Source organism: Electrophorus electricus, chromosome 10 (genome assembly GCF_013358815.1).
Source record: "Electrophorus electricus isolate fEleEle1 chromosome 10, fEleEle1.pri, whole genome shotgun sequence".
NCBI classification, from domain to species: Eukaryota; Metazoa; Chordata; class Actinopteri; order Gymnotiformes; family Gymnotidae; genus Electrophorus; species Electrophorus electricus.
The window spans coordinates 4,777,504-4,795,623 of record NC_049544.1 but is presented as its reverse complement, the minus strand read 5'-3'; the positions used below and the strand labels follow the sequence as shown (position 1 = coordinate 4,795,623).

General features: G+C 50.9%; 1 protein-coding gene across 4 annotated transcripts in view; it reads left to right on the top strand.

Moving 5' to 3' along the window:
• Positions 1-18,120, top strand: part of fhod3b (formin homology 2 domain containing 3b) — a 93,367-nt gene that overhangs the window by 57,008 nt on the left and 18,239 nt on the right. For all 4 annotated transcript variants that reach the window (XM_035531181.1, XM_035531178.1, XM_035531179.1 and 1 more), the window contains exons 5-10: positions 523-628; positions 12,139-12,233; positions 14,423-14,534; positions 15,140-15,234; positions 15,375-15,518; positions 15,878-16,119. In XM_035531181.1, coding sequence (XP_035387074.1) covers positions 523-628; positions 12,139-12,233; positions 14,423-14,534; positions 15,140-15,234; positions 15,375-15,518; positions 15,878-16,119 — 794 coding nt within the window. The remainder of the gene's footprint in view (positions 1-522; positions 629-12,138; positions 12,234-14,422; positions 14,535-15,139; positions 15,235-15,374; positions 15,519-15,877; positions 16,120-18,120) is intronic.

Here is an 18,120-nt window from a genome sequence, read left to right as displayed (position 1 = left end):
GTACCCAGCAATTCTGTGTCATTCCTGCCTTTGTTGGCCAATAACGATTCCGATGGACCAACCCTCTAATCATTTTAACATCAGTAACTGGGTGGGGCCTCAAAAATGTCTGGAGTACAGGCCAAATCCAGACATAGTATGGAACATCCGTAGAATGGTGGAATCGGAGTACCCAGACTGGTTGTGTGTCTGTGTGTGTGTGTCTGTGTGTGTGTCTGTCTGTGTGTGTGCGTGTGTGTGTGTGTGTGTGTGCATGCGTAAATCAAGCTAGCACATAAAGTGTTCTTCACACCTCGTCTGCAGCTTGTTTAATGAGGTCTGGGTTCTGGGTGGGGCTCCTGAAGCCCAGACCCGCGGGGTTGCCATGGCCGTGGGAACTGGCGTTGCAGAGCCCAGCGTGCGGTCATGACTGTTACGTTAAGGTCCTGCGCTGGGTCAGGAGCGGCAAGCAGGTCCGCTGCTGCTCCCTTACTGGGCGGAGTGGTGGGTTCGTGCTGAGGCTTTCCTCCACCTTCCCTGCAGGATGACAAGGACCTGGTCCACGAGTTTGTGGTGGCTGAGGGACTCACCTGCCTTGTTAAAGTGGGAGCAGAGGCTGACCAGAACTACCAGAACTACATCCTCAGAGGTACCGCTAATACCACACTACAACTCCCATAATTCCCCACTCAGAAGGACCACTACTTCTATTAACTACTACAGAGCTGCTTTTATTATCCGAGCAACGTCACAGTGCAATGCTAATGGAGTGATTTCTATATAGAGTGGTTTCTGCTTTCACAGTTTATGCTAACCATAAGTTTGTTCTACATAAAGTCCGATATATATTTCAGCTAGCTAACCGAAATTTTAAAGATCAGATCTTGTCTAATTCATTGGTAAAGCTGGGAATCGGTGTCATTGCATGCGAACTCCAGACAAAGTCTAGCAGAATGAATTCCTACCAGTGCTGCAACCTGTGAACCGCCTGTGATGCAGGATACTTCACATGAGCTAGTGAAGCACTATGATGTAAAAAACAGTTCCAGGCTGGTGGTGCAATGCTGGAACAGAAAACCCCGCTGACACAGTGTTTGTTAAGCGCAAGCATCAGATGTACAAATGCGCACACACACATACACACACACACACAAATGCAGTGCACGCTGACCCAAGCACATTTGTGCACACAGACCGATATGCATGCACATGGAGAGTTTAGCCCCAAACCATTCGCAGCACACCGTGCGAGCGTCTTTCTCTGCGAGTCAATTTATTCCGCCCATGCGTATGAGGCAAGAGGTCAAGACATGTGCGAGGTGCTGACAGGGGCGTCGCCCCCCCCCCCCCCCCACCCATTGGTGGGTGGTGGTGGGGGAGTTGCTGGCCCTTGCGAAGTAGGGGTCAGAGGGCACGGAGGGACCTCTTCTAAAAAGTCACCAGAATTTCACAGGCCAGTAAGAGAGGGCCTGCCCTACAAGGAGCTCATACTTAAGAGCCCAATAAAAATGCACCAAAGCAAAGCCTGGCAGGATGTTGTAGATCGTAAACTCCTAATTCCTGACGCCCTGCTTCACCATGGCCTGCTCTTCCTGTCCACACTCTTCCTCCAAAAGGAACACAATTGACTCACTTTACTGGGGAGGAAATTTGCATAGTAGAAGTCATTTCATAGCCAATCATCATCGTTTTTAGCCTCCATGTTTATGTTGTTTATTTTGTAGTTTAGTTCTGGCACCTTTAGCAGAATCTTTCTACACTCTGGGAATGAAGACACATCTTTGTAATGGAATTGCGTAACTAAACTGCCCACATTGTAGGGTTTATGTTCCTAGTTTTGTTAAATGGGCTAAAACCAATTGTATACATTTCGGCTTGGTTTTTTGAAGCTCCAAACTGAAAAGCCAAAGCTGTTGGCCTCTTTTCTTGAACTGTGCAATAAAACACTTTGTTCTGTACCGCGCACAAGGTTCACATTCGTGCTGATATTCCAAACTGTAGGAATTCACTTACAAATCAAGCTGAATGTGAGCTTTGAAAAGGACAGTTTGGCTAACAGGTACAGGAAGACTTATGTTCCCGACGTCTTCATACCTGACTACAATTACATGGGGGAAGCGTAGAATCGCTGGATTACCGGCCTGATGAGAATTACTGGGTGATATCATTTGGATGTGATTTCCTTTTTCTTTCCTGATTACAGACCTGGTTGATGCACACATGACTAACATCACAACAGAAATAAGTGATAATTATACCTACCCAGCTTGACCATGTCATTTTAGCCCCATGCGGTTCGATCTCTGAAACATCTCCCCGCAGTTGTGCGTTCGGTTTGGCAGATGTGGCGTGGGATGCGGGGGGGTTAGCGTCACATTAGCGTTTCTGCCAGCGTGCCGGAAGTGTCCCACTTTAACAGCGAAATGCGCGTAACCCGGTGAGCTCCGTCCCCACGCTGCTTGTGCGTGCGAGCTGGTGGAGGCGCAGATGGAGGAGTGGAGCTGGTGGAGGCGCAGATGGGGGGCCGGCGCAGGCCCTGCAGGAGCTGACCACAGCCTGATTATGTGCAATCAGTCCGCCGCAGTTACGGATAGGACTGACAGAGAGACCGGCTGATTAGGTCTTCAAACCCAAAACCTCCATGAGAGAGATGATGATGATGATGATGATGATGATGATGATGGTGGTGGGGATGATGATGATGATGGTGGTGGGGATGATGATGATGATGATGGTGGTGGGGATGATGATGATGATGATGATGATGATGATGGTGGTGGTGGGGATGATGATGATGATGATGAGTTAACCACAGCAGGCTGAGTGGTGGCACTGTTTAACAGTCCCTGTGTGCTTCCACGCCCCTTTTCACACTCTCTCTATGCTCCCTTTTCTCTTTCCATTATCACACTATTGGTGTGTGTGTGTGTGTGTGTGCGTGCACGTGCGCGTGTGTGCGTGCGTGCGTGTGTATGTGTGAGTGTGTGTGAGTCTGTGTGTGTCCGCGTGCCTGTGTGTGCGTAAGTTATAGGGTTTGGTAGTGAGAAAAGGCCTCTGCTAGAGTCGTGATGAAGCTCCACTAACCTGCCCCACTCCTGCCCCACTCCTGCCCCACTCCTGCCCCACTGCTGCCCCACTCCTGCCCCACTGCTGATCTATTTTCTCATGGCCAGCTGTTCGACTGCATAACATATATCATTTTCTCTCTCATATGCATTTGCAGCTGCATCTGCTCACACACACATACACGCACACACACACACACACACACAAGCACACACACACACACACACACATGCACGCACACACACATGCACCCAGCTACAAATTACACATACATGTATGTACATACACACACACACACCTTTTGAGATTCATGACTGCCCTCTAGCCTCCAAGAAACAAAGTCATAAGGCGCACTAAAGCCCCCATTCCCTCTCACACACTCGACCGGACCCCTGGCTCTCTGGGGAGAGTGCTACACCTCGTGTTTAGATATGCTTGCTTTACTGCAGGCCTGCTGCAGAGGTTTGTTGTAGGATGGTGAGGAGGTGAGATGGGGGGGTCTCTCCTTGTAAAGCTAGAACCATGAGATCCCCCCAGACAAGCCCAGCAGACGGGTGGAGCGGGAGATGAGCCTCGGGCTACAGCCGGGCCTCCGGGTCTCCACCCTCCTCCACCTTCTGGCCATCTCCGAGCAGATGGGGCGGACATCCATCACGCGGCACTGGCTGGCGTCTCCGCACTGCAGTGTCGACTAACACAGTACTAGTACGGGTGTCCTGGCTGCTGGGATACCAGTGACTTAGCAGAGCTCCTGTGATTCTGTTCCGCATTGGTGAGAATGAACAAAACGATCCATATTACAGTATTAAACATCTGTCTCAAATCCAAATTATTATTACGGTTATTTTAACATGAAAGGAGGCGATTTCCACTTTGTCGTTGCACCTGACACAGGAGCACAGGCCTCTATGCTGGTGATTTGAGTGCCCCTGATGTACTATGCCCATATTACCGGAGTAGCGCGTCAATCCAAAAGCAGAGAGACGCGCAGGAGGCAGAGGGCAGCTCCGAGGGGCTGGATGGCCGCGCGTTTGCGCAAACGCTCTGGAGTGAATGCGAGCTAAGAGCCCCCTGCTTGCAGACAGGGGCGGCCGGGCGGGGGCCACGGCGGGAGGGGGGATGGGAGCGAGTGGGGGGAGAGAAGAAGGATGATTGTTGGCGTAGCTCTGTTTGGCCTGAGGCCCCGAGAGCAGCTGTCTGTGCACCAGCTCAGCCTCCCAGCCTACTGCCTTTCCTCTTGGAACTGTGTGAGCCCAAGCCCTACCATGCCTGGCCAGGGCGGGGTTGTGCAACACATCATCGCCGTAGTCAGTGCTCACATCTGGGGGCTTTACCCCCACTGCTGGGCCTTTAGACTGTACGCCCCAGGAGTCAGGTATGTGCACGTTTGTCTAAATGTGTGCAGTCTTTAAACGGACTAGTTGACAGACGGGGTTTGCTATCTGTTTGGTTTTCGTGTAGGGTTCCTCGGTGCTGTTCTTCTGACTGCTGATCCTGAGGTGGCAGACGGCTCTGTGCTCCAGTCTCTACTACTGCTTGGTGGCAGGGCACTTAAGTGAAAGTCCAGCTGCTGTTTGGTTAGCAGTAGTGCAGTTGTTTCTGCATGGAAAGTGTGTGTGTGTGTGTGTGTGTTTGTGTGTTGTCTGGCTGTGTTTCTGACTGTCTGTCCAACACAGAGACCCCCTCAGCTCCACTGCCTGCATCAACATTTCCATACAGCTTGAGCCCAATGGGCCTGCCTCTGTGTGTGTGTGTGTGTGTGTGTGTGTGTGTGTGTGTGTGTGTGTGTGTGTGTGTGTGTGTGTTAGGAGGTCTGAATTGCACTGAAAGGTTTCCACAAGGCCTTTGGGTTTTACACAGGCTGTAGCTACACATATCAGATTTTTACGGATTCAGCCTCCCTCTCTCTCTCGTTCACTCTCTCTCTCTCTCTCTCTCTCTCTCGTTCTCTCTCTCTCTCTCTCTCTCTCTCGTTCTCTCTCTCTCTCTCTCTCTAGTTCTTTCTCTTGTGCCCTAAGTCATTCAGTTGGGAGGTGGAGGGGCATTTCTGTGCTCTGTGCCAAGCACTGCAGTCTGATTCAGGAGGGAAACTTCCAGAATGGAATGCTATGCTCACATTATTTGACACCGAGCCCTCATAATAAGTTCCTTGGGGATGATGAGAACTTTACATATTTACTCACCTAGAGCCTTCAGCTTTCTGTGACCAAAAATACTTTCTTAACAGGAGATGATGAAATGGAGGGATAAGCGCTTCTGCTTATGGTCAGCATAGGTGCAAAGTCTCGAAGCTTTCCTTTGTGCGGACTCTGTCGTTCACACGGTATTACTTTCACACTGAACCGCTGCGGTCTGGGATCCTGAACCCTCTTTCCCTGGAACGGACATGTTCTTTCCTTGGAGGGATTACCTCATTAAGGAGGTGGCGACTGTGAGGGCCACGGTGGAGCACGCGTGGGGAAGGGCTTCCCCCTCTTCCCCGGCCTCGGAGGCCGAAGGGCGAGACGGAGACGGAACGGGAGCCGTCTGGGCCCGGGCCCAAACACAGCACGTCCCCGTCGGCCAAACCGCAACGCTCGCGGCCAGCGAGTCCGGCCTCGTCGAGGTTAAGATCATGTTCCGCGCGCTTCTCCAAGGCCGTGGACGGAACGCCGATCCTGTGCTCTTAAACGCCGGGACCGGAGTTCCTGCAAGTGCCTCCGTCGCTTATATTATCTGGGCCACTCATCTTTATCACTCCTGCCCTGGAGCAGAGCGATCCTCGCTGCCTGCACCTCGGAGCGGGAAGAGGGACACAGCGGTGCCTTCGCCACTTCGGCGACGTCTCCGCCGTCCCCTCGAGGGGATCAGTTTTTCCGGATCCCAAATGTTAACCAGAAGTTCTTTCTCCTTTTGCCAGTTGCATGCAGCTTTGTGCTTGATGCAAGGGACATGAAACAAATGCCCTGCTATCAAGAGCAAACAGCGCAACCTTCCTCCAATGTCCTCGTGTTCTCCCCCACCGTAGGCCCCCCGCCCCGGACACTCTGCTAACGTCTGAGCTGTTAGCGTCCCGATTTGATCAAAGGGAGCGTGGTGATTGGAAGCAGGCGTTGGAAGCGCGGGACACACGTGGTCGCAGGGCTTGTGGGCGAGGGGAGGAGTGTCTCCTCGCCCTGCGGGGCCCCGTGCGAGAGTAGCTGTGGGTCGTCGCACCGCCCGGCCCGCTACAGCGCTGGCAGCAACATGGTGCCGCCTCCCCTCCACCCCAGACCAGCCCCACCTGGCTGACCTACATTCCAGCTGTGCTGCTCTGAGTCACACACACACACAAACACACACACACACGCACACACGCGCTGGCTAGCCTCCACGCATTGTGTTCCGATTCCAATTGCATCTGCTCTGATCCAAGTTGAAACCACCAAGCTGATTGGCAGCAGGTGAAAGGATGTGGCGCGGAGTCCTCAACACATGTTGCTCTGCGTTGGAACGCAGCTGCCCGTACGGTAAGCCCTGCTTGCTCAGTGTTTGGGCTTGCGCCTGGACAGGCTCGGAATCCCCCGACGAGGGCGGCGCTGCAGCTGCAGAGTACCGTCCTCAACCCCGATACGTACCGGACGGACCTCGCTTGAACCGAGGCGAGAGCCGTCACGCAGTTCCGCTGACCGTGGTGCACGTTTGCTGCTTGCTGGTGGTGCGTGAGCGGTCTGTGCCGGTGGACTCGGCAGGAAGCGGAAAGGAGCGTCCCCCTGCTTTTGGGCCGGCCCGGCAGCTGGAACCCGGAGGGGGATCGCGCTCCGATACTGGCTCAAACCCAGCGTCTGACTGTGAGAGCGCCGCAGAGCTCCCCGAGCATCAGAGCCGTCCACGCTGGGCGTCTTTCAGCGTGGTGGTGCAAAACCGTGTGAACGGGCACATGCTGACTTGCTTTCACAGGCGCATGCACGATTATTACCTTCAGCCAGGTAGCGGTCAGACGCAGGTGGCTTGGCCAGGGAGCGCCGGGTGTCCCCGGGGGCCTGTCCACGCCTCGGCCTGCTTCGCTGCAGTGTGTGCGGGACTCGGGTTTATGCTCAGCTGCTTCCTGCTTCCCGGCTTCCACTCGCACGTGGTTCGGTGGGGCCGGACAGCAGCCCATTGATACGATCTCCCACGAGCACCGTGAGACCCGCCCGCCGCATCTGCGAAATGGGTGCGTGTAGATCCTGTCCCTCCATCTGTGCGCTGGACAAAGGCCCCCTCCCCCGCCCCCCAAAATGTGTGCACTTCCTGATCTTGAGTTATATCCAACTGTCGTTCGTTGTTTTCTTGGAAGGGCCGGTGAGAGCAGCCCCGTTTAGCCTGAGCCTTCAGCCACTCGCTATGTTTGCCCTTCCAAAGAAGGCAAAATTATAGCCTTCTTGTAACAACCACGTCTCCCAAAATGCCTTTTCTGCCTCTCATGTCTCGCTGCTATGAATCCTTTTATTTTTGCTGGGTTCCTCAGAGTGAATCAGCTGCGTGATTGGTTGTGTACCTTCAGCGGCATGCCTGATTGGACACCAGCCAGACTGAGGCTCGGACGGCGCTGGGGTTGGGTGGTTGCAGCCATTGCGGTGGGTGTAGGTGTTTCACTCGACAACCGCCCACGCACCCAATCACATTGACTTATGAGGCCAGACAGCAGTGACGGTGCTACTCTGGAAGGGCGGAGCATGTGTTTAGCCTGAGAAATGGCTAATGATGGGCTAATCATGGTCTCCTTCTTACACATGGCACACAGGCCCGGTTCCTAATTATACTTTAATCAGCCTCCATGTTAAAGCTCCTTCATTGCAGGAGGCTGAGGACTAAATCAAACCCAGTCAGGAAGGGGGGCTGCATGGAGTTTACGGGAAATTCGCTGTTCTTCATCCGACATTTCAGCGTAGAAAACACGCCACACACGCCAGCAAAGCAAAGAGCCTTCCTTCTCCACTTTTACACGCTCGCGGCTGAGCGAGAGGACTGGTCCGGGCCGCCCTCGCGCCAATAGCTTGACCCGGCCACCTTTGGCTGGATTCTAACAGCGTCCTCCTGCTTACGGCGAACTCTCCGCAGAGCCGTGCGAGACGACAGCTGCAGTAACAGAGACGGTCGCTGCCTCCAAAGCCCCCGGCGGGTCGAGCTTCCGAGCTTGGCTGACCTAGTTCTGGGGAACATTTGCAATGTAAATGAAATTCTGAGGGGTAAAAAACAACACAGTGGAAGATGGGGGGTGGGGACCTCTCAAAAGGGACCCAAGAGACGAAGGCCGCTCCTGGCTTGCCCACTGGTGGGGCCAGACGTGGAGGAGCCTAAATCCTGTTCGCCGTCTCTCCCCCAAACCTGCTGCAACCCCCTGCCAGTTCCAGGGCTCTCCAAGGATAGTGGACCGCTCCGACAGTCAGGGAGAAGACGAGGGCGAGTTCCGAATGCCAGGCAGCCACCTTCATTCTACAGAGTTGGGGAGGGGCGGGGTTGCTTGCCTTTTATTAGTATTGTAATGTGTTTTGCTAGCCGGCCAGCGCTTCTTTATCATTCGTCTGTAGAGGGTGTTCTGGAGGAAGATTAGGAGAGAGAACTCTTGTTGTACCGTGTATGAGTTACCAGGCAGAAGGACTTGTTTACAGAATGAAGGCTCGACACTGGCACAGTAAAAAAAAAAAAAAAACAACCACCAAGGCCATCTAGAATACCTTATGACTCACTGTGTAGTGTTTACAAAATAGAAAGAATAAATACCAGTAGTAGGTTATCAGTCAAGTTTTAGCTTTCATCGCTAAATGTTTCCCAGTCGTACACATGTGGAAATCTACGAGGGAAAATATAATGGTAGGAGGCGTGCTGTTTAGATATGGTCTCCACCAGCCAGCCTCTCCAATATCACCCGACTTGCCTGCTGACGGAGGGCTCCTCCGTCAGCGGGAGGAGCTGACATAGCAGTAATCGCTCCAGCCCCGCCCCTTAGTTACCCATCAGTCTCTCCTCTCTCACACATTCCTGCTCTCGCCCCTGCGCTGTCTCTTGGGCTTGTGACGTCATGCGTCAGACCTCAGCGGTGGGCTTAAAAAGGGCCGAGGTGCGCGCGGTAATGGCTGTTCTTACCGCCACAGGCTCAAAGCGCAGGTGTCCCTGCAGGGCCTCTGCTAACCCAGAATGGCCCAGTAATAGTGGCTTTGGGGGTTTTTATACCATTCAGGCACAATTACGCTTTTTTTCAAACGAAGGACAGTTTCCTTCCTCTGGTTTTTTTTTTTTTTTTTCCCATTTAGGATTTTATTTCTGCGCAAAGCCACTCTGAAGTCTCACACCAGACAAATGGCCACATTTTTCTAGTTTGAAAAATTCTTCAAACTGATTTGCTACTTTAAAAAAAAAAAAAACATGAATTACCGATTTTCAACCAGCTCTGTAACTTTGGATCGGCGTATTGTACACCTGGGTGCTATAGTCTCTTAGCTGAGCTTTAGAGATCCTTTAGGGAGGCTTCTGGAATGTTCCACACTGTGGAGCGTGTGTGGAACAGTTCCTTATATTACTCACCTGTCTCTCAGCAGCTCTTGTTGGAGCAATGAGAGAACGTATGGCAACTTCACTTACTAACTCGCACACTAACTAGCTCTGATGTGGTTTGCTTTTCATATACAAGCACACTTTTCGTGTTTGTGTATGTGAGACACTGTCTACATGTGTGAGAACATCTATGTGAGTGTCTGTTATTGCACCTTTGGCAGTTTTGCAATGTGTGTGTGTGCGGGAGCGTGTCATGGGTGGAAGACTGTGTGGAATGTTGTCATCGAGGCTTAGCGTAATTAGCCTTGATTGATAAAAGATGAACAGTCATCCCTACGACTAGTCACACACACAAAGCTGCACCTGGGAATCTTGGCGGGTGTGCAGTGCATTCATAGCTCCTTGATCCCCCATGCTGAGGAGAGAAGGAGAGAAGGAGCCACAGAGGTTGCTCTCTCTCTCTCTCTCTCTCTCTCTCTCTCTCTCTCTCTCTCTCCCCCTCTCTTCCTCCATCCCTCTGGCCCGCATGAGAACCTGGCGTTCGGTCTTGCGGCAGGCTCAGCTCCAGATTAAAGGGATTGTTTCAGGTAAAAAACGAAAGCGGAGTCGTGGCAAGTGGCAGCGGGCGATGAGGGAGGCGTTCGCAGACAGGGCTAGGAGTTTAGAGCCTTACTAAACGGGCCTCGATGTCACAGCTGGGTCAGGAGACTTCCAGCACTCCTCCAGGCTGTGTCAAAACAGCTATTAATAACTCAGGTGGCTGGACTGTTACTGTTGCAGTTTAGCCTGCAGATGTCCATCACTATTTTTCACGAGTTATGAAACATATCATGTCCACGCATATGTCTACTTGATTTATCGAGTGTATATTATAGATATTATTTATATGTTAATATTGTCCTTACAGATTACTACCGAGGTAAAAGACTGTTTCAGTCACCACGGAAAAATTCCGTCAGTGTTGTAAAAACATGCAGACGGCAGAGAAAGAGGACATGGGAGCAGTAAATGGAGACGAGTCCTGGTTCCCGTGTTTGGTGGGGTGCAGCCAAGTGTGACGCCCCCAGCTCTGCACTGGAGTCCGAGCGCGTTCCCGGGTGGTCCTCCCTACAGCCCACTCCACCGCCGAGGAGAGCACGCCACCTGCTGGAGAAAGAAACCCCTCGGCCCCGCGGCCGGGCTTTGACCCTTGGCCCGGGCAACTTTTGGGGGTTTAAGAGCGCGGAAGCAAATGCGTGTTTTATCGTAGGAAAGCAGCGCTTTATTTATTTATGTACTTCTCTCCTGTGCAATCTGCCAAAAATGAAAAAGAAAGCTTTCTCAGCGTGTGTGCCATCAGAAACAACGCACCACATGTATCAAGTACGTCCTGCACGCGCATGCTGCAGCTGAAAACGACGCTAGCCGATCTACGCGCGAGGCCAGGAGCCTCCTCGTAGTCACAGCCACCATGAACCCCCCTGGGCCTGTGTCAGCGTGCTGGCTTTTATTTCTCCCTCCTGCCCCTGAGGCTTCTACCCCCACCAGCGAGCCCTCTTTATGCGTCCTGTTTCAGGCGGCGGTCACATCAGGCTGCCCACTGCAGGTTTTACACTCGGTTCACTGGATGTTTGTGTGTGTGTGCACGTCTGTGTGTGTGTGTGTGTGTGTGTGTGTGTGTGTGTTTTTTTTTTTAAATTAAAATAGATAATTAGAATTTATCTGCTATTCTCTTTTAGCTGCTAAACTGAAAGAATCAAGGGTAAGGATAGGCCATTGTATTACTTAGTTACAGTAATACAAAAGTGAATACAAATAACCCCAAAAGTGATAGAATTAATACAAGACAATACAGTGTGTGTGTGTGTGTGTGTGTGTGTGTGTGTGTGTGTGTGTGTGTGTGTGTCAGTAGTAAAACACAATTCTATAAACTGTATTTGTTATCGTTACTCAGTTGTTGAATACAGCCAAATGGTCAGTGGAAAAAGAAATTAGGATTAAATGGCCTTTCCAAAAACATTCTATTGTAGATACTGGGTGTATGTGTGTATATTTGTGTACATGCTTCTGTATGTGTGTTTTTCTGTGTGTGTGTGTGTGTGTGTGTGTGTGTGTGTGTATGCATGCGTGTGTGTGTATGTGCACAAATGTGTTCAATTGTGTGTGCATAAATGCATGCGTGCGCATGCCTGTGTGTGTGCCTGCGTGTGTATGCACGTGCTCATGGTATGTCATTACTGGGGCGAAAGTATCAGTTGATGTGTGCGTGTGTATGTTGTGGGAGACGCGGCTGGGATGTGCCGTAAAGTTCATGACCGTCACGACCTCACTTCGGCATCAACAGCAGACTGTACAGCCTCTGAGTCACAGAGGTATAGCCCACATGCCACCAATTAGTCATTCACATACGTGCTCATACAGAGGGCTTGACACACACACTCAGACTCTCACACACACTCACACACATCTCATCCCTCTCTGGAACTGTGCTGTCGGTAAACTATGTAAACCATGTATCCATATATTAACTCTTTCTCTCTCTCTCCCTCTCTCTCTCTCTCTCTCTCCCTCTCTCTCTCTCCCTCTCTCTCCCTCTCTCTCTCCCTCTCCCTCTCTCAGCTCTTGGGCAGATCATGCTCTATGTGGATGGGATGAACGGCCTGATTGGACACAACGAAACAGTGCAGTGGCTCTACGCGCTGGTCGGATCCAAGGTACTGGTTCCGCTCTTAACCAGTGTGCCAGGGTGCATGTCACACTGGAGGGGGTGTGTGAGTACACGCATTTAGCCAGAGGAGGCAGCTCGTAGGAGCCATGCCACAATCTTTAATACTAAGGCCAACACTTCCTCCTCTACTGTGGTCCTGTCCAGCCCTCTAGTGGCACTGGATCTGACAGCAAGTGTGTGTGCGTGCGTGCGTGCGTGTGTGTGTGTAAACAATGGCATATAGATGAAAGTACACAGTAACTTGAATGCTGCCTTCTGGCTATTTGATCTGACACGGGAAGTGACCTTTCAAATATGTAAATTTGAAGTAATTTAAAGTGGCAGCTTACCACACAATGAGTACACAGAGGAAACTGCTTTACTTTGGTTTAGCTTCTTCCTTCCCGCTCAGCAGGTGCTTATGGCCGTTTGGATGAAGGTCCAGAGTTTTGACCAAGATTGTTCATCTCAAGTTGTCATGGCACTGTTTAAATTAACTGCTCACCTCCTCCAAGAAACAGAGGCTCGTTAAAAACATTTCTATATGCAGGTACTATGTTACAGTAGCACTTGTAACCTAATATGCGTCCCAGTCCCCAGACGCAGGTAAAAGAGGAACTGTGCATTTCTGAAGCCAGCACTCAGGGTCCGTTCGTTGCCATGAGTTAAAATCAAACTTGGCCAGGTTAAGGGGCCAAGATTGCTTGTGTTTCCATACAGCTTACTGGAATTTAATTCTGTTCACATTTTCACATGTATTTGTGCTAAAAGACCTGGACGTTTTGATTCTTTGAGACCTCCACATTACAGACATTTTCTCCAAAACTGCAGACAATGACTGAAGGAAAAGTCTTGAGCTATGAACTACACAGACACTGAAAATCTTCCTCTGGGAGCATCCCGTGCTCTTCAGTCCTCTGTACATCAATTTGGCAAACCCTTCCTGACCTCTCTCATGACATGAAATCTACACTGTGTCGATTGTAAACCAACATTGCCCTTCTGCGACCACAATGAATGATCAAATAGCCCATACTTAGCCTCCCTGTTTGATAAACTGTCCTGTGTTTCTTCTTGTGTGTGTGTGTGTGTGTGTGTGTGTGTGTGCACATGCCTTCGTCCTGGGGGCAGGAGTGTTTGAGTCTGTTTCGCCATCTTAATGGACCCTTCCTGCCTCCTCGTGCAGCAGGTCACATGGTCCATGGTCCGGCAGGTCACATGGTTCTCATCAAGACCGACTGAACTTTCATTATTAAACACAGATCCAACTGTCTCTCCATTACCCTCCTTCCCTGTGACTATCTCACTTTCTCTCACACACGCACACACACACACGCACACACACACGCACACACACACACGCACACGCACACACACACACACGCACACGCACACGCACACACACACACACACACACACACACACACCACACACACACACACACACACACACACACACACACCACACACACACGCACACAGACACACACACACACACACACCACACACACACACACACACACACACCACACACACACACACACGCGCAGACATGGTCCAGCCTTTCTTTGCGTCTTGTCTGTCTTTCTCACTTTGTTCTTTCCTCTGGAATCCCTTTGATGGCTCTCTCATCCTCGGCTCGTCTGCTCTCCTGTCCTCTCTCTCGTGCTCCTGAGAATACTTGTATATTGTTGTTGGACTGAAGCCTCCCCTCGTGTGTTTTTTATGGGGGCTCCAAAGCTGACAGCTTTATAAATTAGCCCCTTCTTGTTCCTCTGGCTTCCCCATCACGCAGCGCTGGGAGAGAGTGTCTCACCGACAGTGCCGTTCCTCTGCATCTCACGAAACCCACCGTGGAAGCTTCTGGAACAGCAATCACTGGGAGTCCGTCATGGGGGCATCTAAACGGGAGCCATGCGCCCGAGCCTCCCACACTAGTGTAATCGCCAGGCCCTCGTGGGGAGGTCTAGAAAGATCCAAGGGTTTGGCCTGGCTTCTAGACCTTTCCATATCTGGAGTGTGTAAATAAATGTGAAGGCAGGAGAGATGTGGTGTCACCCAACCATCCATCTGCCTAGGGCTGAAGATATTGCCGTAGAGTACAGTGGCAGAAACTGTGTCGTACTATTACAGTGATAGTATTTCCTGTGTGTTTGTGTGTGTGGGCGTACGTGCGTGCGTGTGTGTGTGTGTGTAGTTCCGTCTGGTGGTTAAGACTGCTCTGAAGTTGCTGCTGGTGTTTGTGGAATACACAGAACCAAATGCTGCACTACTCATCCAGGCTGTCAATGCTGTAGACACCAAACGAGGTAACGCACACAGAGACACGCATGCACACAGAGAGATGCACACAGACACACACACAAAAATACACACACACAGAAAGACAGACAGACAGACACACTCAAAGAGATGCACAATTACACACACAAAGACGCACAGACACACCACACACACACACACACACAGACACCCATATTATTGCAAGTAGTTACGTTGTTATAGCCAAGATATATAGATATTTTCTGAGTTAGTGTGTATGCCGTAGCTTAACACTTCAATACTGCGACTGCCTTTGTATATTCCATCCGTTTGTCACTGTGGAGCACAAACATAAAAAGTGGGAAAGCTAAAACCATTTAAGAACATTTCTCATCTTCTACGGTGGGCTAACAGGTGGGCTTTCTGCTACTTTCCCCTGCTCCTGCCTGAGCGGAGCGGCAAGCTGCTGCTATTACAAAGTCTTGGAGTACTTGTCGTACTCCAGAGCGGCTTTAGGGAAAAGACTCCCGCCGTGGGTTTGGGTTACCTGGAGGAGCAGCCCGGCTTGCAGAGCGCGGAGGGACTGTAAAGGAACGGAGAGGGTCATGATTACAGCTGCTCTGTGGACATCTTAATATGAACCTGCCTACAGGTTGTAAGCCGTGGTCCAATGCCATGGAGATCCTGGACGAGAAGGACGGCGTGGACACGGAGCTGCTGGTGTATGTCATGACCCTCGTCAACAAGGTAAGCGGGCTTGGCTCCGGCCGGCGAGGAACGGGAACGGCGGGAATGCCGCCATCCGCCTTGGTGCGCGTGTCCGTAGTAAAGCCCCACCCCCGACCATCTCTCCAACCCAACCAACAACCCCCCACCCCCACCCCCAGACGCTTGCGGGTTTACCAGACCAGGACTCGTTCTACGACGTGGTGGACTGTCTGGAGGAGCAGGGCATCGAGGGCATTACACAAAGGCACCTGAGACGAAAGGGCACGGACCTGGACCTGCTGGAGCAGTTCAACATCTACGAGGTCAGGGGTCACCCGGCACTCAGCACGCTCCAGAGAAACGGGATCTTATCCAATCACTTCCTCCTCAGAGGAATGATGCCTGATGTCTTATCCTGCTGGTTGGAAGAAGCTATATTCTGTATATATAGAATATGTATTGTATATTCTGCTTATCATCTTAAAATCTGGCAATGTGATAACTGGAAAATTGGCCACAATGGAGTGAAATATCAGTTCATAATTTGGTTATAAATATGTAACATTTGTGCTATTTTCCTGCTATGAAAATGCATTTAAGGTTGTAGTTGAGACTTCCAAATAATCGCTGTCGCAGTTATTTGTTTGTAAGTACTGAACTGATAAGGTCTTTGCCCAACCAGATGACTCTTCGTCACGAGGATGGCGATGATGAAACGTCACCACCTCCAGCGGGACGCAAGGACCGGCGCCGTGCAAGTGCGGGGGGCACGCACGAGAGGCGGGGCCTGGAGCGCAGACGCAGCCGAAGACACTCCCTGCACACCGGCAAAGGCCACGCCTCCGCACCCTCCTCCCCCTGCCACGGCAACGCCCACAACTCCATGCCTTTGAGTGGCCAGAGGATCGAGGACGTCACAGAGAGGTGAGGAGGGAAGCTTGCCAACTAATACCACTTTTGATTGACGCTTCCAGGCGGTATGCTAAACATTTTAAAGGTGCATAAAAGCTAAAACACTACACACTAGTGACTTGTAAAAATATAGAAACAGGAAATAACTTTTGGGAAAAGGAAAATAGTGACATTTATTTTTACCACATCATGTGACATTCTATTCCTGCTGCCAGTAAGTAATACTACACTAACACACGTTGTTTCGGTTTTGATTTCTGAAAGCATCTTCGCGTTAAACGTCTCTGGCGCCCTTCCCTGAGACCTTCTTCTTTTTTTCTTTAATCTTTTTTTTTTAAAAAAGCGTTTTCAGACGTGTTGACTTTCTGTGGAAAGGAGACAGGTTTATATTAGGTTTTCTATCATGTTACCTCTGACGAGGAAGCTTGCGAGTTCCGGATGGAGATGGAGAACTTAATTAAGACGCGGTGCGAAAAGACATAGTGCTCCTGCTACAGCAGAGCGACGTTCCGATTAATCACGCCCACGTTAAGGAACTGGTGGGAAGCTGCGAGGCCAATCTCCAGCCCCCAGCAGGAAGCCTAAGACGGGAAGATATGTGCCTTGTGTACTTTTCAGCGCGGTATCTCACCGCAGGCTGCGTTACTGCGCCGTATCTCACAGTTAGGGCGCACTTTTATTGGTTAGTCATCCATTCAGTATATCCTTTAATTTCCATTTTCCGTTTTTTAAGTCGCAATGACAGGTTACCGAGACACGTCCCCAGACTGTGCATCACAGCGATATATCATTAACAGTAATAAAACCCCTCCATGGAGTCAGTAGGGAGCCACGTTCTCCCCACAGTAAGGTCAGGTACGGCAGCAGTGCACGGCAGGTACGGCTCACCTGCTACGGCACTGCGGAATGCCGGGGGGGTGGGGGTGTCTCAGGTGTGGCGGGACTCTGTGTGCAGATTGAACCAGTGGGGAACCCGAATCATGGGCAACCTTCTCCGTGTGAGACTGACCTTTTATTGCAGTCATCTTGATTGTAATACAGACCTGGCCTCGTGTCAGAATATGTTCCAAGAATCGGTTCGATCAAAATCGCATTGATAGCAGTGGAATGCTGAGATTTTTTTTAGGGGGGGCGGGTTGTTCTCTGCTGTAATAAATGTTCTTTGTAAAGGGTCTCCTGAACTCCTCTGTCTGCCACTCAGTAGCTGGCGTGCAGTGTAACCCTGGGAAGCGGGAGCCGGTCCCATGGCCACGTTTCTTTCACTCATTCCCTCCTTTCTCCTCTCACTCCTTCGTCCCTCGCTCCGCTGCGTGCCTGACGCCAAGCGGTTCGCCCCGGTCCCGACCGTTACCTCGATGATTGGTGACAGGCCTCCATTCAGAGGGAAGGGGATTGGGGGCTGCGTTTTCTCCATCTGGCAGATAGTCGAATTCATCTGAGTTAGTCATCTGATCCCGAAGCCTGTTAACTGGCCCACCACAGGAAATTTGGTGGACTTTTGAAGTGCTGTGTTTTCCATATTAGTAATAAATACCAGCCCAGCCAGAGGAAAAGGGAACCTTACTGCAGTGTGCCCCGGACCCTCCCCTGAGAAGATACCCCGCCCTGTTAAAGGCTGGCTAATGAGAGCGAGTTGGCAGTAGTTGAGTTATGGATGTGTCTTCTGTTTCACTTGTTGGTTCCAATCAAGTACAGCTACCCAAAGGTACAGCGGGTGGGATTTATTTAGCGAGGGATAGATATGAGGTTGCATTCGTAGGTCAACGTTAAGTAGCATTTTTTGCATTTGTTTGCTTGGTTGTTTTTGATTGGTCGTCGTTTTGTCGTCGTTGCTGGGGTTTTTTTTTTCAGAATGGACTCAGGCTTGTGAAAACGATATGAACACCTTTAGAGGATTTTCACAAAGTCGAAAACGAATGCCCAGTGGCGTCATTTAAACCTGTAAACGTCTGATGTATATAAGCAAACTGAAATGTCTTCAGCATGAGTTTTCTCTGCACTAAAGCATTTAGT